Below are 22,382 nucleotides of genomic sequence, written 5' to 3'. Positions count from 1 at the left end.
GAGTATATTTTTGAATTTTCGACTACCGGGCTTGTCACTGTATTGTGTGTTGTTTGGGTCCTGAGAATGTTACTCTTGAGAGTGTTTTTTTTAAGTTTCAATAACTGGGCTTGTCCCTGTTGTTTTCATTGAAATATTGCTTAATACGTACTCATTTAATAATACACTGTTGAGTGTATGTCTTACGTGTGCACAAATATCTAAATGGCAGAAATTCGTGTACATCTATCAAAGTACATCAGGAAAAGGGTTTTTCAACGTTTATTTATTTTACTTTGCAATACAGTACAATCGACGCAGCATTGGCTATTGGTATAACGAATAGCCGTTTCATCTGGGTCTTGCACAATCTGTAAGGAAAAAAGGTCCGCTTTCTTTATACAGATGGTAAGCATTTAGCTCGGCTCGAATACCCCGAGGCCCGATGTATTTCGCCGATCCCTTGGAGTTCGAGCCAACGGAGCCAACGGGTTCGACTCTATTTAAAAGTAAAAGTTATGTACACACTGTAGTCGGTTGATTCACTCATATAGAAACTGTGCTTTAAACAATAACACCAGTAAGATAAAGCTGGTTTCAGTGTAAGTACGGTATGATATATTAATAACACATTTTAAACATATTGGGATGTATGGCGTGGTATCAATTGAACAATGGATATATCTGATACCATGTTTAGGCAACATATTCCACTGCCAATGTACCAGTCTTGAGCCAAGGCATTCTGTAATTAGACTGTCAATCTTGCACCAGTCTGTTCCACTATAGTCTGGTTCTTCATTAAGGAATCCGTCACCGTCTTCGTCTATGCGGTGATCCTGTAAACCGTACACTACTATTTTAAAATGACATTTTATATTGACGTACGACAACCTTTTAACCGCAGACATCATGATGAGTTAAAAGAAAAGTAACCGCTGCGCGTTGTTTAATTGTGTCACTTCTGTCTATTAATTCAAAGTTCATGAAGTTTTCTGTAATCATATTTCATTTTTTAATTGTCTCGATGTTTCATGGACCCTTTTAAGTAAATCAAATTACTGACATAATAATTTAAATGATGTTCTTAGAATCATTCGATGAGAATGTGTTAATTTAACTGCTTGTGTCATATTTAGAATAAGGTTTTCGTTTATTTGATCAAGGAATGCAATGTAGATAACGGAAAATACTGAAACCTCATTTAAACTTACACGGACTAGGAGAAAAGCAGCACCCACGGTGCAGACGCCGTTGGAAATGAGTTCAGGTTGGCCACATAAGACTCGTACTAGATAATTTTCAGGGTCACAACTTATCAAGAATTCCGGGCGCTGAACAGGGTCATCAAAGTCGCCAGCTGAATCAAGAGAATAAAAGATTACAACCGGAAAGGTTCCATGTTATGGATCTATGGTGGTAAAATGGAAAAAGTTTAAGTTTCTGAAAGCAAAACTTTGCCACGGTACGGATTTCGAGTGAGTGAACGCGAAGTATGCGATGAATGTTATCTGGGTGGAGGATGTGAACCGGTTGTAAGTAAAGGAGTTTTGAATGACAAATTGCGGGTATTAAAGGCGATTGATTGTGGTGAAGGCAAAAAGGTTCTGACATAACAGGTCAAGTAATACATTGCGGGTCGTTAAAACGAAAAGGTTCCAATAATAAAATGCGGGTGGTTAAAATGAAAAAGTTTAAGTTATACATTTCGGGTGGTTAAAACGAAAATATTCAAGTCATCGTTGACGTTGTGTAAAAGCGAAAAGGTTCTATCTATAGATTTCAGATACAAAAAACGAAGTGCTCCAAGTTCTGTTTTTTGATTGGTGAAGGCAAACGGACTCTAGTTATTGATTTTTAGTGATGCAAGTAAAATCTTCGAACTCTAGGCGATGCGTCAGGCAGTGTACGTGACATAACGCATAAATCGAGTTATCCCATTTTCGTGTCTATCTTATACAGTAGTATTCAATAATTAGTACGACGCTTGACTTGATACAGGAAATATGTTGTCCAAAAATTACCTCTTCCAAGCGGTAGGAAAGCGGCGCTGTTACAGTTCACATTCGGCCATATTTCCTCGAGGTTAAAACATGCATTGGTGATGCTTGACCTTAAACAAAAATAAGTAGCTATCCATGGAAAAAACTGTATCAAACGTGTTTTAATGAGGCATTTATTTTCAATAGTGTAATTATTTATAAATGTTAGGACAAGCATGAGGTGTTGGCAATACGTACTAGTGTAGGACCATAGTTGACTCGTGTTCCGGTGATTACGTGTTTCACGGACCGTTCCAAAGCGGTTATTTCATAATATATCGGTTGTTTTGATGTGTTTCTAGTTCATCGTTGTTTTAGCAATTACCTTGTGCCTTTAAGCAGGGCTTATTTTTTAATTTCGACTACTTGGGTTGTCCCTTTAGTTTTTATTGTATTATTTATTATATTAGTGTAACCACACAGGTTTTGAATATAACTGGCTTCTTTACTGATTCAAATTAACGAGCTTCTGTCCGTATCTGACTGCTGTCATCAAAGTGAGAACCTCATACTAACGGCAAACCGTTATATCTTATATCAATACCCCATTGGATAAAGGAAGCTAAACAGCTCCTTGTAAATATATGTCTTACATTTTATCGTAATAGAAACATCTTGGTTTTCTCGAATGCTTTGAATGCTATTTAGATTGTTTTCACTTTATCTTCTAATCAATGAGTGCCCTTCGTAGTGTATTGACTCGAGGATGTCCGAAACTGTGTAGACGTGTCAGATCATTCGTGTGCTGATAATTTGGAAACATAAAGGTTTTGTGATGTAGAAACTAGTTTGTGTAGAAATGTATTCTCTAACCCAAGTATACGCCCACGACACGCATCAAAATCAACGAGTAAAGCATGCATTTTCCTTGTTCACAGTACAATTGTTATTTTTTCTGTAGTTGTAGTTTCCAAATATGAATGCAAATCGCTTCCTGGTGCATATCTCCAAATATTGTAATGGAAAAGGTAAGAGTCATTTACATACGATTATCCGTAGTAAACCACAAGCACCGAAAGGTAAACTGAGGGTAGCCTGCAAACATATTATGTCGACAATCATATCAGTATGTTGTCAAATAATACAGGTTAGAAAAATGTAAAATCTGCACATTTTTTCTTATGATAGCGAGTTACTTCATTTAGTTTTACATTATCAATTTACACTCTTATTGTTGTTGTTGCTTCCAAATTTCCTTTATGAATACATATCGCGTACTGACGCATACGTCCAAACATTGTGAAGGAAACTGATAAGAGTAAATAACATACCAGTATCCGGTTGTCCTCACCACTCTGCCATCATCCAATACACTCCAGAGAAAGTTTGACCTCTGCGCGAAATGTTTGGCGTCCGCTTGCCCTATACGACCGGACGTCATGACTAACGGAGATGTGTAATAGTTGCCGACAACCTGTATTTGATAGTTATGGAATTCTTTTTCCAGATTCCCTTTTCTTAATGTTGTTGCCTAAGCTTTGTAGTATGAAAGCTTTTAAATAAACTGAGTTAAATTTTCGTGTAAAGCGATGTTTCGTTCAATTTCATTTTTTTTTTGCAAAGAACTATGTCATTTAGATTTGAGGATAAGTTTACCTTGTCATAGAAATCATCAAGCGAAATAAGGCACTTATCGGGTGGAATCTGGATGAAGTCTGCCTCTCCTGGTGCGCCAACAATTACAGTTACAGAAGCAGAAGCCACCAGCGCCGTGAAGCAAATGGAGAGTAACCTAAAACCAGATACAATGTCGACAATATACAGGTTAGGAGAATATAAAATATGCACACTGATTTCAATGTTAGCGAGTAATCACATTAAGTTTACTTATTATACATTCTTTAAGTACAACATGTACACATGTGCGTCTATTCAATTTTTGAATCAGTTTCACTTATTCTTCCGGACTGGCCTTCAAGATCCGTGCCTTATGAGGATTAATGGTACTCATTGCTGCGCATTTTTAAGATAAACGGAACCGCTGAACCAGCAGTGTCATAGGTCTTATGAGTTTTAGTTAAAACATATTAATCGTTGGAAACGTTTCTGAGTTCTGATAATGAATAGCGATGCGGGATGACAAGCAAATATCTAGCCATTTCAGTACAAGGGTGATTATCAATTATTGAGCGAATTTGTTCTATATAATAAATAAACAGACGGAACAGATATAACTTTTCTAGCACGTTTATTACTATCGGACATGAGCTGGCCAATTTATAATCTTTTAACAATAAGACGTTTGATCGCAATACTGATTTGGGTATATTGTTTATATATATATTTTTGGGCGGCATATTAAAACTAAATGCTGCCATAAAAATATGGGGCCACAAGGGACACAAAATTGACATAACCGTATATCGGATACCTTAAAAACAGTAAGACAGTGCTTGTATCTTAATCTGATTTCATTAAAAGTGTTTCTAGTACCTTAAAATCAAAGTCACAAAATCAGGTGGCTAGTTTTAGATTAAATTGTCTTTAATGATCTGCTTTTCTCTCAAATATATCACCTTTGATGCTATTCTATTGCATAAAACACAATTGATTACTGAATATTATATAAACAAAAGTTTTTTTTATCCCAATAAAATGAGTTATTTTAAAACGATACTTACATTTCCTTTGATTTTGAAAGAATATAGTAAACAATTTTAGATAAATTCCGTTGCAATATTGCTTAAAAATAATGAAGACACACAATTACAAATAACTTATTTTGCGAAATAACTTTCAAATTGCCTCCATTAACATTGTTTTCGTACTGTCCCTAGAACGATCAATCGCACAATGTGTTACTTCAATGTATGATGCAGATTTTACAAAACGCAAAACACTGCTGTCACATCTTAGGTGGGCTGTAAATCAAGGGGCGATCAAAAATAAAATAAAAATCTCGTACTAACTTGTTCATAGTTGTTCAATACGCAAATAATTCAGTGAATTTTGGAAGCCATACTTCTGGTTTAGTTAAAATGGCTATTTGAAAGGAAAGACACTATTTTGCCTTTCAATATTGCCAAATGGAGCAAGTCACATTCTAGTTTAGTCAAAAACTTGCAAAAACTTTACCTGTATTATATGTACGTTTTGTACGGTCATATATTTTTCTTATGGTTTTGGTTTAAACCCTCTCTAACAATCCTTTATAAACATATATATTTATATATATATATATGCACTGTGTAAGTTGTGTAGTTTTGTGCTGTTGTTCCATGTTTCTTGTTTGTGATTTTTTGCTTTTGTGTTCCATGTCTTTGGCGTTTACCCAGTGTCATTAAACGAGGTTTATGTTTAAACTTTGGCTACTTAACTTGTTTCTATAGTTATTCACATAAGTATTTGTATCAATAATCAGCGAGTTATATCCATTCATAGCATATCAATGCTATATGGAAGCATTAGGCATACAAAATAAAAAAAAAACTGCTAACTGAATTAAAACCGTAATTGTGGAGCGAATAAAAATGGAAACTACTTGACCAGCACAGCAGCCGATACCTTTTTCAAAGGAACAGGATGTGGTGTCTAACAGACAAGAGTTACAATGTCACTAGACAAACTCCATAACTATTATAATACAGGTATTTGAGTTTCAACAAGCCTATTGTTTAGTGCGTCTTTAAGATATGTATGCGGATTTAATCACAACGTAGTTATTAACATAATACATTGTAAGTGTTTGATTTTAAAACGCATGTATCATACAACTTGCAGATATCATTTACAAATGCGTAATAATGTGATTGCGTCAAGTTTTGCAGAAGGCGTAGTAACATCTTGTTATTTCTTTTTGTTTAAGGTTTCAGGACTGCAACAATTTATTTGAGGGATGTTTCAAAATGACTTAATTATTTTCAAAATAAGATGTTTGTCCTCAAAAATACAACAGTATCAAGCCCACCCTTGTCTCAATTACGTTTCGAGAAGGATCGCCCGTGATACGCAATTTCAGACAGTTAATGGCAATAAGCCAAAACAAATATATCTGACAAATAATTTTTGAGTGTGAACTTGACCTTTGACCATCAGACGACATAAACAATATCGTTCATTGCCAAACGTGTAAGAAAGGTTAAACTCAACCCCAAGCGTTGTGTGTTTGGCGGAAATGAGGTTTACCTGCGCGAGGGTTGGAATGACCCTGCTAGGCCACGATATACTTTTTTTTCCAACCTCAATTAAACCAAATATGTTGAAAATGTACTTTATTTTAGTTTTTTTAACTTAGGGGTAGGTTTTACCCTTGCCCGTGGGCAATATAAGAATTTCCAGCATCGCCAACTATTTGGATCTTCATACCTTGGTTGAGAGAAAGCGTCTTGCATTTTAATCTATTTTTACATACAGGTATATTTCATCTTTGCCCATAGGCAAGATAAGGATTTCCAGCATTGCAAAATATTTGGATCTACCTGTCTGGGTTGAGAGAAAGCGTCTTCTCATTGTGAACATTTGTGTTATGTTGAAATCCCCTATGCATGGCCAAGTAACAGCACTTAAAAGCCAAAAATAAGGGATTATGACCAATGACCCTTTAATGGGACCTTGGCTTTTGACCTACTAATATGTGTCTTGCACCCGACATGCCGTCTTCTCGTGGTGAACATTTGTTCAATGATAATAATAATAATAATAATAATAATAATAATAATAATAATAATAATATTTTGAAATCCCTAAATGCATGGCCAAGTTACAGCGCTGAAAAGCCAAATGAAAGGAATCATGATCAATGCGTGGATTTTCTATAAAGATAATTCTTATTCAAATTTATTCAAACATGGATCATTGATACAAACACATTCGTAAAAGTTTATTAAAACATAACGATACAATATGTTAGAAACAATTAAAGTTGAGCAAGTGTAACCCTTACCCGTTCAGGGCGGGATATCAACCCACACTGTGCTATATAAATTGTTAACAAAAAGCCGCACTCTTGGATGTAAAAAGATAAGTGTTTTACTTACTTTTCGCTTTAATAATAAAACATGGAGCTGAACGATAGAAATGACCCTGCTGCTCACTTTTCCAAATCGTTTAGTGCCTACAAGTTATTTAGGATAGATTGGTGTAATAAAATTTCAAATATTATACAATCCTTATTATGTTGGATTGCAGGGAGCAGTGTATCTTAAAGTTGCAGAGTGAAATGGTGCCGTGTTCTGAAGATGTCACCGTCTGTTACGTAATGAGGTATTATGCATCAAGGTAGGGGAGGGAATTTGTAACCGCTTAAGGGGGTGACGATTGGCTTTAATAGGGGACACCGGGCAGTTTAAACTCGTTTAAAATTAATTGTTATTATCGATGCTAACAACAAATCAATCACGGATGCTTTGAATACAATAAACGCTGTTTTTCCGATCTTTACATGAGCTCGGATACGCATACAAAATAATTTCTCGTCAGCTATACTAGATTGCATTCGAAACTCCTCAGCCATTTTTATCAAAAACAACCTCGCATGTATGCCGGCATATCAGTTGAAGTAGTTCGTCAAATTTTTAATTATATCATTAATTAAATGTAGTATTTTAGCTTGTTTTATTGATCTAAGTTTAAATTGATTGCCAGTGAAGTGTATAATTGCAAACATAATTAAGATTCCCAACAGTTAAGTCATTAAGTTTAACTGCTAAATTCAATTACTACGCGATCCACTTCCAGCGGACTAAAACATACAGATTTCTGAGTATGTAAACCGTCCAAATACATCCGATGTTGTTTTCGATAAAAATGGCCAAGGAGTTCCGAATGACTAGATTGTGGGCAAAATCATACCGTCACCAAATACAATAACTCAATATATGCGTCTAATTCTCTATGTTATTATTGGGTTCTTGAACAATGGTGACGAAATGGTGCAAAAGGATCATGGTTCGCCAAAATTTACAAGATGGCTTCGATATTCAACATGCAACTTTCCAAAATGTTGTAATGCGTGATGTTCTTAAATGGGTACAGGTAAATCTATTTTTTGGAAAATGGATCATAGATACAAATACATATATGCACCATATTAATTATATGATAAGTTATCTGAGACACATTTGTAACGTGTTCTGTGTGCGCCTAAGCCCTTCAAATGTAACTATTTAATTGTTCCTTAAGTGTCTTGCTGATATTTGATAACGAATTTAATTATATCATTGATACAACAAAATAACGTCTGAAATTGCCGTATGGTACAACCGATTGAACAAATGGTATTGGAAGATCGTATATATCCGGCATGAAGCACTAGGTTTACATCACTGGAAAACCAACGTGTCTAGGCCGTAGCGTCATGTCAGAGCGTATCCTCTTTACTAATGAGGAAATCGAAAATGTATCCAAAAAAAAAACCACACTATTATTTTTTTATCAAATATATCCATTTTATTTTTGGTAAGTATAAAGTATAAAATTAAATAATATAATAGTTAATTCTCATTAAGCAAATCGTTAAGACCCTTCAGCACATACAATTTAATGACAACACGATAGAAAAAGTGAGTTTTATACAAAATTAACAATGTTGTATGGACACAAACGATAAGCAGCCAATTAATATTCAGGAATATGAAATAAAATTTTAACATAAATCAAAACAGTATATTTACAAATAGAACATTTCGTTTATAAATGAATTAAATATATAAATCAGGAGTTTAAATTAAGAAAATAAACACAGAATAACAAATCGGTTTGAAAAACAAAAATAGTTCGGAACGTAAAATGGAGTATTTAAAAGGATCAATGAACATAAAATCCACACCCAATCACACAAACAAGCGCACATGAACAGACACTATAACACGTTTGTAATTGGAAGGCTTGTGACCTTCGCATTGACACCGAGAACATCTACTATTTATTAATATTGCAAATAATTATAATACATATCGCATACTTTACACCAGTAGTCGAAGTATTTTTGAGCTTACGTATGTATTCATTCAGCACACATTTAAGTAAATCTTTATATTATATTATTATATAATGTTTAACAAACATTATTCACACCATTAGTCTGTAGGTTTGTTTATATGTACATTGACAGGTTCCGCTGTATTGGGCTAGGGTCGAGTGGTACCTTTATAACCATGAGTCGTCTTGCTGAAAACAAATTCGAAATACTAGATGCAATATAATTATTAATAATGGCGCACAATGTAGGTTGATAAAAAAAATGAATGCATTAAAATGTTTAACTCATTTGAGTTTTATGATAAAAAACAGCAACATATAATATGTGTACCGATGAAAACATGTGAGCCTTTATAAATGGACTGTTTGATATCAAAGTCTCAACAAATTCTCCGATTAAAAAAGCGCCAAAATATCGCTAATATGTTTTATCTGTACACACATCATATGTTTGTTTTCTTGTTTTGATCATCAACTCCGTGTTTGTTTCGATTAATTTTTTAAACTAATGAATATCTTATATCTTAAAGTTGAAATAGGGCGACCACGGGATCTTTATTATCAACACGGGATTTACTCGACGGCCGTGATTACTGTACAGTGAGGTGAAGTAACCGCCGTGTGGAGCCTTGTGTCAACAATGAAAACGGGTGATGTCACGTTATGGTTAACTGTGTTTTGTCAAATGTCAGCGGTTACAGTATAGCAAAGGGAAGTAACCGCTGTGTGGAGTTTATGTCAACAATGAAAACGGGTTATGTCACAATATGGCAATCTGTGTTTTGTCAAATATCAGCGACTATTGTACAGCGAAGGGAAGTAACCGCTGTGTGGACTTTTGTGTCAACAATTAAAACGGGTGATGTCACATTATGGTTAACTGTGTTTTGTCACACATCTTGATACAGACCTGATGTTGGTTATCCCAAATTCGAAGACCATCGTCAGCTGAAAGACAAACACATTGAAAACGTTATATGTAACTTAAATAAAGTATGAATTCATCCATAAATTCGTACGAACTTCAAATATACGCATCATCTGTTTTGATATATGACGGTCATGCTCAATTTCTCACAACTTATTAAGTCCCTTGTTTACGCCTGTTTATCTTTAGAAGTTTCGAGAAAATGGGGTCAGATATGTAAACGTCTATGGATATATTACTGTCCTTTCATTTCACATGGATTCTGTTTTCATTGAAACACAGCGGGGACAGAAAACTAATAAAGGAAAAATAACACAATCCCATACGGTAAATGGCATAGTTAGTTTTCACCTGACCAATCCTGGTTCCTTCCTGCGTTGTCATGTCGAGAAGTAGCTGTGATGTGAGCATGTCTGTCTGAGTATCGTGGAGCGATATTCCGCCAGACATCTTCCATTGTATCCCTATTGACTCTGAAAAAGAAGTTTAACATAAGCACACGGCTGAATTGCACTGAACATCCATTGTTCGATAAATTCATATTTGCTTCCCCAAAAATACCTTTCCGATCCATAAAAAAGGTTAAATAGTTCTGACTTTGTTCCATTTCAGTCGGACAAAAACTATTTTACTTTTTTCGAACAATATCAATGGTATCCTTCAATGTGTGCACTTTTGATGAAAGACAACGATGACTGTCTTATATAAATTTGATTTTACCGACGGATTGTATAAAATGAAAAAGTACTTTTCCGTCGAGGACATGTACAGTAATAATTGTCTTCTGTCGAACAAATGTACGGAAACAATTGTCTTCCGTCGAACACATGTACAGTAACAAGTGTTTTCCTGTTCAATACAAATTGTGTATCGTCGAACACATGTACAGTAACAAGAGTCGTCATGTTCAATACAAAATGTATTCCGTTGAACACATGTACACTAACTATTTTCTTCCTTCATACAAATGTACAGTTACAAATGTCTTCCGCCGAGCGTATATATACAATGACGAATATTTCCGCTGAATTGTCCATCACATTTTCATATTTTCGATTATTAAGGCAATTTTAATAAACCAAATAAAAATAAAATCAATGATTGTACTATTTGTTTAATATTCCCACAAATTGATTGCCTTGCAGAGTATGAGCTCAACAGACGATATGCTTAAAGTAATAAACTTAAGGTATAGTATAAATCTAAATATGCCGCTATAAGTTATTTTTAATTTTTAGCCACAACCAAATGCTATTGAAAATACAAACATTACCGGGGAGTCTTATCTGTTTTGTGCTTTTTCATTTTTTTACAGCAGATAATCGCACAAACTCCGACCAATAGCACCGATGACAGTCCGACAACAATTAAAATGACTAAATACAGGTCTCCTGAAGTGGACTCCATAGGTACGTCTCTGAAAGGTAGAGTGTAATGTGCATACATATGGTCTTGTATTGGCGATGAAAGCTTAGATGGTTAAGACACGTTTACAATATGGGTTACAACATGTGTTAAACATGTATTTTAAAGGTAATAATTGAATTTAGATATGACAATGTTTCTTTTTTACCATAAAGTTCGAGCATTGAATCAGTAAAATGATGACAGTAAGTCAAGCGATTAACTTTGAAATCAAATGCAGGTGTTTTTTCAGACAAAATTCACGTAATTTATTGTACGGGAAACCTGGAGATAAATAAAAACACAAATATATTAAATGTATGGATCAACTTCGAAAGAACAACAAGCAAATTGTAACTTACTTGCAAACTGGTTTTGAGTCTATTACAGTGCATTTAGTTTGTGGAGAGCAATGTCCATTAACCGCAATAAATAACTGACACAAGGAATCACTTCCGTCCAGTGTTTCTTGATTAACTAAAATAAAAAAAAAAAACAACATATGTCTAACATGGCATCCTTTCAAAACAAAATGTATGTATGTACCATATATAATTTTGTGTTTAATGTATACTGATATATCATGTTATTCTTTGAAACAAATATTATATAGGGCTCAAACAATTTGTAGAAAACGTTTGACTAACAAACTCATTCATAAAAATTCAAACTGAATGTAAGGCAAAACAATTCTGATACAACGAAAATAAACATTTTTTTCACAATATCCTAAATGTACTTAACACACACAATATTTATTCTTTCCAACAATATTTTTTTTATTAAATAACCTTTCAAGTTCCCGATGGAGGAAACAGATGCACCATACGTTTCGTTGTTTATCACCACACTAACGTCCGTTACACTTAACGCAGCGCCAATAAAGTCAGCTGCGCCTTGCTCGGTCGATTTCTTTATAACTATAATGTTTACCTTTAAACTGCCTCTGAAACAGAAGTAAGTGGTAATGACTGATGCCTAACGTTATTGATGTCATCGAATGAAACCCCATATTTCAGTTAATACACTGTGCTGTCTACATCAAGAATACAAGCTCAAGAATTGATTGTTTATTGTTTAAGATTAAAGTATTTCCATCTATATTAAATATTACGATTTACTTACCACATCGATAAGTGCGCTAGTATTATGTTACAATACAACGGACAAATAATGGTGCAAACAGAAAAGTCAAACCTATGATATTTCGTGTCACAGTCGCGATAAAAAAAACTCCTACTAACACATAAGATATATTAATATATAAGTAAACATTAAGGAATTTTACAACATTTTTAAACTAAAAAAACAAAAATCTATATAACATTGATACATAAAGTGAACCTATTGTAAAAACCAAACTCATTTAGTACAACGTTACAAACCTCGAAAATCCGGTAATTGTCAGGCTAAAGAAATTGTCCCCCATCTTCGTTTGGAAGTGTTTGGTCATCTTAAAAACAAAAGCAATAAAATATGAAAGCTGAATGATATGAACTCCTCTCCGTCCTCCTCTTCTGTATACCAAAGTTGTGGTGTTCAGAGTTGAGAGGAGAGGACGTAACTGTAAATGGAGTGTTCTGGTGGGATATCTTCACATATCGAGAGGAGAATTAAGATTTATTTTAGATGAAAACAAAAGGCCTCTACGACTCTAGCAAGTGCGTCAACAATGTCAGCTAACAGTTTTTATGTTGTTATCGAAATGTTTTATATGTTATGAAATTGTAGGTGCTACTCAGCATGTGTTTCATAATAATTCCATTAAGCATTTAATTCACCAGAAGAACGGTTGTAATTGTTTTCTAGCCAGTCATTTTAAATGGTTAAAGAACATCTTGTTATGTAAGTAGGTTCATTGAATGCCATTATAGCACATGCATAATTATACAACCAGAGCAAAATGATAATAGTTTCATACTGGTGGTTCAATTGCATCGGTCAACTCTTTGACAGTGCCGGGGTCAGTTAAATTTGCAGATTCCTCCAGCAGAAAATCAAAGACTATTTCAAGTTGTATATCATCTGTAGTGGCTGTCAAGGCTAAAATAAAAGAAACACCATTTACACTATACCATCTGGGAACAGATAAATAATAATTGCTAAAAAATGCATGTGTTTGAAAATGTTTTGTGTATGGACGATGATGTAAATAAATGTTCCTGCCATATCGCACGATTTTGTGTTATTGTAACATTCCACTAACATCCCAGATTATATAAATGACATTCGGCATTATTTCAATTCATACATTTTCATTGAATACCTCAAATGAATTTAAACACGTCTCAAATTTACATGGGTCGCTAGCACAAAACGTCCGCATCTGCGCAATCAACCAACGTTGATACGTCAAACAAACACATAACAAAACTAAATATTGCTATGCATGTATGACAAATAATAATGTCACACGAGAATCTTAGGTCAATTACTTTGAATGTCACAGAATGGTCACTTATAACGGCTTCCAAATGTACAGGTGAAACTCTTCATAACATGTAAACCGCTCTTACATGGTCACTTTAAGAATCGAAAGTGCTTTTCTTATTACATTAAAAAAAATATGCATTCAATGCAAAACAAAATGTAAAATCAGAATGCTTATTCCAGGACAATTACTTTTTTCACAGGATGGTCCCTCATAACCGTTTTTACAAGTACATGTGTAGCTTTTAATGCCGTCAGTACAGGTGGCTCCGTTCTTACATGGGTCGCTAGCACAATCGTCTGTATCTGTGTAAATAACGCAACGTTGATAGGTCAGACATACGTTATGCATGAAGGACAAATTCTAGTGGTACATGAGAATCTCTGTTCAATTACTGAGAATGTCACAGAATGATCGCGTATAACATTTTCGACGTGCATAGGTTAAACTATTAAATTGATGTAACCGATTTTTTAATAGGGCATTATCCAAATTGATCGTTTCTTAGTAAATAGTCTTCTTTAATTATATATAACGAGTTTTTCTTATTACATTTAAACATTTTTATGTATTTAAGACAAAACAGAATGTTACAAAAAATCTTAGTACTCTTACTAAGTTCACAGGATAGTCCCTCATAACCGTTTTCACATGCACAGGTGAAACTGTTAATGCCGTCAGTACAGGTGGCTCCGTTCTTACATGGGTCGCCAGCACAATCGTCCGTATCTGCATAAATAGCTAACTTTAACTTTTATTTAACAAGCATAAAGTATTAAATGACAATCCCATGTCGTCAAACAATTAGGACAAACTAGAATACAGAATGAAAATCTGAGAAAACTTTCTAATTACACAGGTTGGTCCCTCCCAGCCGTTATCATGGCAAATCTTAATGCCATCAGTACAAGTGGCCTTGCTTGTGCATGGGTCAACAGCACACTCGTTCAAATATGCGCAAAAATACAATTTTGATTATAATATCGAGCTTAATTTAATGACAATCATATATTTCTATCATTTCTTGACAAAATGTAGTGTTAGATCTTCTGATTTTTATTAATTTAAATTTGTCTCTCCAACCTGTTACCAAATGCACACTCAAAGCTTGCTTATGCCTTCACTATATGTGGCTCCGTTTTTACATGGGCCGCCAACGCAATCGTTAGTATCTGCGTTAAAAGCCAACTTTGATTATACTATCAAACTTGATTTAATGACAAACATATCATTTCTATCCATTTCTGATTAGAAGAGAATATGATAGATCTTTGTAATTTTACTAATTTCACAGGTTGGTCTCTCCAAGCCGATACCACATGTTCAGGTAAAGTTTATAAGGCCTTCAGTACATGCTGCTCAATGCTTACGGGGGTCGTCATCACAATCGTTAATATCTGCGTAAAAAGCTATATTTGACTTAAAGAATCGTCTGAAATGTCCGTTTCACATTATTTATGTGCAAAACTACAGAAACAAGCTCAGTTGCCAAAAGTTTAAACATACACCCCGTTTAATGGCACACGGTAAACGCTAAAGACATAGAACACAAAAACAAAAATCACAAACAAGAAACATGGAACAACAGCACAAAACTTCACAAATACCACAGTGTATATATACTATATAAAACAAATAGTCATGTTTATAAAGGATTATTAGGTACCGCCTTTGAACGGTCAGTAAAATGTATATTTAGTGGGGGTTTAAACCAGTTTACGTGCACACACCTCACTCCTTTCCCAACAATCCTGAATAAAGTACACACGTAAAAGGTAAATCTTATCAAAGTATGCATTTACTTGAGGAAAATTGATAATAAAACAAATAATAATAAACTAGTAGATAAACTCTTCAATGATTTGGGATCCCAACTCTGGGAAACAAAAAACTGGGAACAAATAAAGAAAACATTTTCAAAAATAAAAACGACATGTTTTTGCTAAACTTTTCTTCAAAATGATTACCTATGTTAAATATTTGAAGAAAAGGACGTCACATACTGGAACATGCCTAGCCATGGCCAGCCTAAGACGGTTTTAAAGATAACTTGAATTTACATAATATTCATAAAATCAAAGGACTGAAAGTTTAGTTATAATTATGTAAGGAGGCTAACCTTTGACCAGCAGACATAACCACTTATACAAAATTAATACACTTACAATAAAGAATTCCTGTGCCAAAGAAACGGCATTGTTAAGATGAAATCTCCAGAATGAAACTTACTGATTGCACAATTTTTTCCCTCCCAGCCATCAACACATATACAGCTGTAGCTGTTAAGGCCGTCGGCACAGGTGGCTCCGTTCACACATGGACTGCTTTCACATTCGTTCGTATCTGCAAATATCAAACAATCATTTTAATACAAACTTATTATTACACTTAAAATGACGAGTTCTAAAACGAAAGGAAAATCAACGTTACTATAACATCGATAAAAACTCACTGTGTTCACAAGTTGTCCCCTCCCATCCATCAGCACATGTACAGCTGTAGCTGTTAATGCCGTCAGTACAGGTGGCTCCGTTCACGCATGGTCCACTTGCACACTCGTCCGTATCTGCAAATTTATCAAACGTTCATTACTATTTATAACAATTATAAAATTGGAAATGCAGGGAAAAGAAGGAAAGCACGGGTAAATGGATAGTTAATGGCGAACGTTCATTTTAATATCAATATATTAATTACACTTCCATTCATGAATTCATTAGTCAATTGACAGGCATGTTAATAAAATTCCAATGTTTTCAGTATTAGAGGCTCCGTTTCAATCATGGGCTGATGGTACAATCGTCCTTATCAGTATTTACTCGTATATACTGTGTTTGTTTGAATATCAAACGACGAATTCTAAAATAAAAGCAAACGCAATGCTATAATCATATCCCAAAAATCATACTGAGTTCACAGGTTGTCCCTTCCCACCCATCAGCACATGTACATTTGTAGCTGTTAATGCGGTCAGTACAGTTGGCTCCGTTTGCACATGGGAGGCTTGCACAGTCGTCCGTATCTGCGCGAATGAAAAACGTTTATTGAATATCAAAATATATAGTACACTGACCACAACGAATTCCAAAATCAAAATAAAGTCAATGTTATTACAGAACATTTGTAGAAACTTACTGGTTGTACAATTATTTCCCTCCCAACCATCAGCACATATACAGCTGTAGCTGTTAATGCCGTCAGTACAGGTGGCTCCGTTCACACATGGTCCACTTGCACAATCGTCTGTATCTGCAAATTTATCAAACGTTCATTACTATTTATAACACTTATAACATTGAACTCCTATGACAATGAAAAGGCACTTGTAACCGGGGTTATTGAGTTGAAGAAAGCCACTTCAGTGACTTCAAGTTTTAATCTAAGAGTAGTCGAAGGTATAAAACAGAATGCATGCAAATACATGACAACAGCTTACATATATTGCAGAAACTAAGTACGCATTATTTTACCAAAATACACGAATAGTATTTAAACAATGAATGAACCAGTTATATGATAAACATACCGGCAGCCAAAAAAGGTATATCATAAATAAATATCTCGGTATATTGTAGACACTATTATAATTATTCGTCCGCCTGATACGATGGTCATAACATGAAATTAAATGCAGGGAAAAGGAGAGAAGCACGGGTAAATTGATGGAAAGTTAATAGCGAACGTTCATTACAATATCAATCTATTAATTACACTTCCATTCATGAATTCATTAGTCAATTGAATGGCATGTTAATAAAATTCCAGTGTTGTCAGTAAGGAGGCTCCGTTTCAAACATTGGCTGCTGGCACAATCTTCATTATCAGTATTTACTCGTATATACTGTGTTGTTTTGAATATAAAACGACGATTTCTAAAATAAAAGCAAACGCAATGCTATTATAACATCCCAAGAAACATACTAAGTTCACAGGTTGTCCCTTCCCATCCATCAGCACATGTACAGCTGTAGCTGTTAATGCCGTCAGTACAGGTGGCTCCGTTTACACATGGTCCACTTGCACAATCGTCCGTATCTGCAAATTTACCGAAAGTTCATTTCAATATTAAACTATCAATTACACTTATAATCATGAATTCATAAGTCAATTAAAAGGCAATGTTAATAAAATGCCAATGCCGTCAGTACAAAAGGCTCCGTTCGAACATAGGCTGCTGGCACAATCCTCCTTATTTGTACCTATATACCGTGTTAGTTTGAATATTAAGCGACACTTACTAAATTCAATGAAAACGCAATGTTATTATAACATCCAAAGAAATTTACTGAGTGTACAGGTTGTCCCCTCCCAACCATCAGCACATGTACAGTCGTAGCTGTTAATGCGGTCAGTACAGGTTGCTCCGTTTGCACATGGGATGCTAGCACAATCGTCCATATCTGCACAAATACAAAACGTTAAATGAATATCAAATAATATAGTAGACTGACCAAAACGTATTTCAAAATCAAAGTAAAGGCAATGTTATTACAGAACATTTTAGAAACTTACTGGTTGTACAATTATTCCCCTCCCAACCATCAGCACATGTACAGCCGTAGCTGTTTATGCCGTCAGTACAGGTTGCTCCGTTTGCACATGGGATGCTAGCACAATCGTCCGTATCTGCACCAATAGAAAACGTTTATTGAATATCAAATAATATAGTAAACTTACGAAAACGTATTCTTAAATCTAAATAAAGGCAATGTTATTACAAAACATTTCTAGAAACTCACTGGTTGTACAATTTATTCCCTCCCAGCCATCAGCACATGAACAGTTGTAGCTGTTAATGCCGTCAGTACAGGTGGCTCCGTTTGCACATGGCACACTTGCACAATCGTCCGTATCTGCACAAAGATCGAACGTTCATTTCAATATCAAACTATTAATAACACCTAAATCATGAATTCATAAGTCAATAAAAAGGCATGTTAATAAAATGCAAAAGCCGTCAGTACAAGAGGCTCCGTTCGAACATGGGCTGCCGGCACAATCGTCCTTATCTGTATAGATATACAGTGTTTGTTTGAAAATCAAACGACGAATTCTAAAATCAAAGGAAACGCAATGTTAATATATCATCCCCAGAAACTTACTGAGTTCACAGGTTGTCCCTTCCCATCCAACAGCACATGTACAGCTGTAGCTGTTAATGCCGTCATTACAGGTGGCTCCGTTTACACATGGGATACTAGCACAATTGTCAATATCTGCACAAATACAAAACGTTTAATGAATATCAAAATATATAGTACACTGACCAAAACGTATTTCAAAATCAAAGTAAATGCAATGTTATTACAGAAAATTTGAGAAACATACTGGTTGTACAATTATTTCCCTCCCAACCATCAGCACATGTACAGTCGTAGCTGTTAATGCCGTCAGTACAGGTGGCTCCGTTTGCACATGGTATGCTAGCACAATCGTCCGTATCTGCACCAATAAAAACCGTTTATTGAATATCAAAATATAAAGTACACTGACCACAACGAATTCCAAAATCAAAACAAAGTCAATGTTATTACAGAACATTTGTAGAAACTTACTGCTTGTACAATTATTTCCCTCCCAACCATCAGCACATGTACAGTTGTAGCTGTTAATGCCGTCAGTACAGGTGGCTCCGTTCACACATGGTCCACTTGCACAATCGTCTGTATCTGCAAATTTATCAAACGTTCATTACTATTTATAACACTTATAACATTGAACTCCTATGACAATGAAAAGGCACTTGTAACCGGGGTTATTGAGTTGAAGAAAGTCACTTCAGTGACTTCAAGTTTTAATCTAAGAGTAGTCGAAGGTATAAAACAGAATGCATGCAAATACATGACAACAGTTCACATATATTGCAGAAACTAAGTACGCATTATCTTACCAAAATACACGAATAGTATTTAAACAATGAATGAACCAGTTATATGATAAACATACCGGCAGCCAAAAAAGGTATATCATAAATAAATATCTCGGTATATTGTAGACACTATTATAATTATTCGTCCGCCTGATACGATGGTCATAACATGAAATTAAATGCAGGGAAAAGGAGAGAAGCACGGGTAAATTGATGGAAAGTTAATAGCGAACGTTCATTACAATATCAATCTATTAATTACACTTCCATTCATGAATTCATTAGTCAATTGAATGGCATGTTAATAAAATTCCAGTGTTGTCAGTAAGGAGGCTCCGTTTCAAACATGGGCTGCTGGCACAATCGTTATTATCAGTATTTACTCGTATATACTGTGTTGTTTTGAATATCAAACGACGATTTCTAAAATAAAAGCAAACGCAATGCTATTATAACATCCCAAGAAACATACTAAGTTCACAGGTTGTCCCTTCCCATCCATCAGCACATGTACAGCTGTAGCCGTTAATGCCGTCAGTACAGGTGGCTCCGTTTACACATGGTCCACTTGCACAATCGTCCGTATCTGCAAATTTACCGAAAGTTCATCTCAATATTAAACTATTAATTACACTTACAATCATGAATTCATAAGTCAATTAAAAGGCAATGTTAATAAAATGCCAATGCCGTCAGTACAAAAGGCTCCGTTCGAACATAGGCTGCTAGCATAATCCTCCTTATCTGTACCTATATACCGTGTTAGATGGAATATTAAGCGACACTTACTAAAATCAATGAAAACGCAATGTTATTATAACATCCAAAGAAATTTACTGAGTGTACAGGTTGTCCCCTCCCAACCATCAGCACATGTACAGTCGTAGCTGTTAATGCGGTCAGTACAGATTGCTCCGTTTGCACATGGGATGCTAGCACAATCGTCCATATCTGCACAAATAAAAAACGTTAAATGAATATCAAATAACATAGTAGACTGACCAAAACGTATTTCAAAATCAAAGTAAAGGCAATGTTATTACAGAACATTTTAGAAACTTACTGGTTGTACAATTATTCCCCTCCCAACCATCAGCACATGTACAGCCGTAGCTGTTTATGCCGTCAGTACAGGTTGCTCCGTTTGCACATGGGATGCTAGCACAATCGTCCGTATCTGCACCAATAGAAAACGTTTATTGAATATCAAATAATATAGTAAACTTACGAAAACGTATTCTTAAATCTAAATAAAGGCAATGTTATTACAAAACATTTCTAGAAACTCACTGGTTGTACAATTTATTCCCTCCCAGCCATCAGAACATGAACAGTTGTAGCTGTTAATGCCGTCAGTACAGGTGGCTCCGTTTGCACATGGTACACTTGCACAATCGTCCGTATCTGCACAAAGATCGAACGTTCATTTCAATATCAAACTATTAATAACACCTAAATCATGAATTCATAAGTCAATAAAAAGGCATGTTAATAAAATGCAAAAGCCGTCAGTACAAGAGGCTCCGTTCGAACATGGGCTGCCGGCACAATCGTCCTTATCTGTATAGATATACAGTGTTTGTTTGAAAATCAAACGACGAATTCTAAAATCAAAGGAAACGCAATGTTAATATATCATCCCCAGAAACTTACTGAGTTCACAGGTTGTCCCTTCCCATCCAACAGCAGATGTACAGCTGTAGCTGTTAATGCCGTCATTACAGGTGGCTCCGTTTACACATGGGATACTAGCACAATTGTCAATATCTGCACAAATACAAAACGTTTAATGAATATCAAAATATATAGTACACTGACCAAAACGTATTTCAAAATCAAAGTAAATGCAATGTTATTACAGAAAATTTGAGAAACATACTGGTTGTACAATTATTTCCCTCCCAACCATCAGCACATGTACAGTCGTAGCTGTTAATGCCGTCAGTACAGGTGGCTCCGTTTGCACATGGTATGCTAGCACAATCGTCCGTATCTGCACCAATAAAAACCGTTTATTGAATATCAAAATATATAGTACACTGACCACAACGAATTCCAAAATCAAAACAAAGTCAATGTTATTACAGAACATTTGTAGAAACTTACTGCTTGTACAATTATTTCCCTCCCAACCATCAGCACATGTACAGTTGTAGCTGTTAATGCCGTCAGTACAGGTGGCTCCGTTCACACATGGTCCACTTGCACAATCGTCTGTATCTGCAAATTTATCAAACGTTCATTACTATTTATAACACTTATAACATTGAACTCCTATGACAATGAAAAGGCACTTGTAACCGGGGTTATTGAGTTGAAGAAAGTCACTTCAGTGACTTCAAGTTTTAATCTAAGAGTAGTCGAAGGTATAAAACAGAATGCATGCAAATACATGACAACAGTTCACATATATTGCAGAAACTAAGTACGCATTATCTTACCAAAATACACGAATAGTATTTAAACAATGAATGAACCAGTTATATGATAAACATACCGGCAGCCAAAAAAGGTATATCATAAATAAATATCTCGGTATATTGTAGACACTATTATAATTATTCGTCCGCCTGATACGATGGTCATAACATGAAATTAAATGCAGGGAAAAGGAGAGAAGCACGGGTAAATTGATGGAAAGTTAATAGCGAACGTTCATTACAATATCAATCTATTAATTACACTTCCATTCATGAATTCATTAGTCAATTGAATGGCATGTTAATAAAATTCCAGTGTTGTCAGTAAGGAGGCTCCGTTTCAAACATGGGCTGCTGGCACAATCGTTATTATCAGTATTTACTCGTATAT

At 35.0% G+C, this 22,382-nt stretch overlaps 2 protein-coding genes across 4 annotated transcripts in view; both read right to left on the bottom strand.

Annotated features, from left to right (window-relative positions):
• Positions 1–245: 245 nt before the first annotated feature.
• LOC128223693 (uncharacterized) lies at positions 246–4,819 on the bottom strand. Its single transcript, XM_052933004.1, has 7 exons — positions 4,643–4,819; positions 3,618–3,753; positions 3,293–3,435; positions 2,004–2,092; positions 1,194–1,339; positions 671–818; positions 246–350 (listed from the first exon to the last, which is right to left on the bottom strand). Coding segments are annotated over exons 1-7 (684 nt in total). The 5' UTR covers positions 4,645–4,819; the 3' UTR covers positions 246–330.
• Positions 4,820–8,393: 3,574 nt separating this feature from the next.
• Positions 8,394–22,382, bottom strand: part of LOC128223682 (neurogenic locus notch homolog protein 1-like) — a 52,042-nt gene continuing 38,053 nt past the window's right edge. For all 3 annotated transcript variants that reach the window (XM_052932980.1, XM_052932982.1, XM_052932983.1), the window contains 28 exons: positions 21,678–21,791; positions 21,451–21,564; positions 21,225–21,338; positions 20,862–20,975; positions 20,635–20,748; positions 20,409–20,522; positions 20,044–20,157; positions 19,258–19,371; positions 19,031–19,144; positions 18,805–18,918; positions 18,442–18,555; positions 18,215–18,328; positions 17,989–18,102; positions 17,624–17,737; positions 16,838–16,951; positions 16,611–16,724; positions 16,155–16,268; positions 15,932–16,045; positions 14,318–14,431; positions 13,894–14,007; positions 13,193–13,314; positions 12,657–12,724; positions 12,063–12,217; positions 11,634–11,748; positions 11,141–11,284; positions 10,219–10,340; positions 9,850–9,887; positions 8,394–9,128 (listed from right to left, as the gene is read on the bottom strand). In XM_052932980.1, the coding sequence (XP_052788940.1) occupies positions 9,108–9,128; positions 9,850–9,887; positions 10,219–10,340; positions 11,141–11,284; positions 11,634–11,748; positions 12,063–12,217; positions 12,657–12,724; positions 13,193–13,314; positions 13,894–14,007; positions 14,318–14,431; positions 15,932–16,045; positions 16,155–16,268; positions 16,611–16,724; positions 16,838–16,951; positions 17,624–17,737; positions 17,989–18,102; positions 18,215–18,328; positions 18,442–18,555; positions 18,805–18,918; positions 19,031–19,144; positions 19,258–19,371; positions 20,044–20,157; positions 20,409–20,522; positions 20,635–20,748; positions 20,862–20,975; positions 21,225–21,338; positions 21,451–21,564; positions 21,678–21,791 (3,065 nt within the window). In that variant the 3' untranslated portion in view covers positions 8,394–9,107. The remainder of the gene's footprint in view (positions 9,129–9,849; positions 9,888–10,218; positions 10,341–11,140; positions 11,285–11,633; positions 11,749–12,062; positions 12,218–12,656; positions 12,725–13,192; positions 13,315–13,893; positions 14,008–14,317; positions 14,432–15,931; positions 16,046–16,154; positions 16,269–16,610; positions 16,725–16,837; positions 16,952–17,623; positions 17,738–17,988; positions 18,103–18,214; positions 18,329–18,441; positions 18,556–18,804; positions 18,919–19,030; positions 19,145–19,257; positions 19,372–20,043; positions 20,158–20,408; positions 20,523–20,634; positions 20,749–20,861; positions 20,976–21,224; positions 21,339–21,450; positions 21,565–21,677; positions 21,792–22,382) is intronic.

Source organism: Mya arenaria, chromosome 17 (assembly GCF_026914265.1).
Source record: "Mya arenaria isolate MELC-2E11 chromosome 17, ASM2691426v1".
In the NCBI taxonomy this organism is placed as follows: domain Eukaryota; kingdom Metazoa; phylum Mollusca; class Bivalvia; order Myida; family Myidae; genus Mya; species Mya arenaria.
The sequence above is the reverse complement of the archived record's forward strand: the minus strand, read 5'-3'. Positions and strand labels throughout refer to the sequence as shown.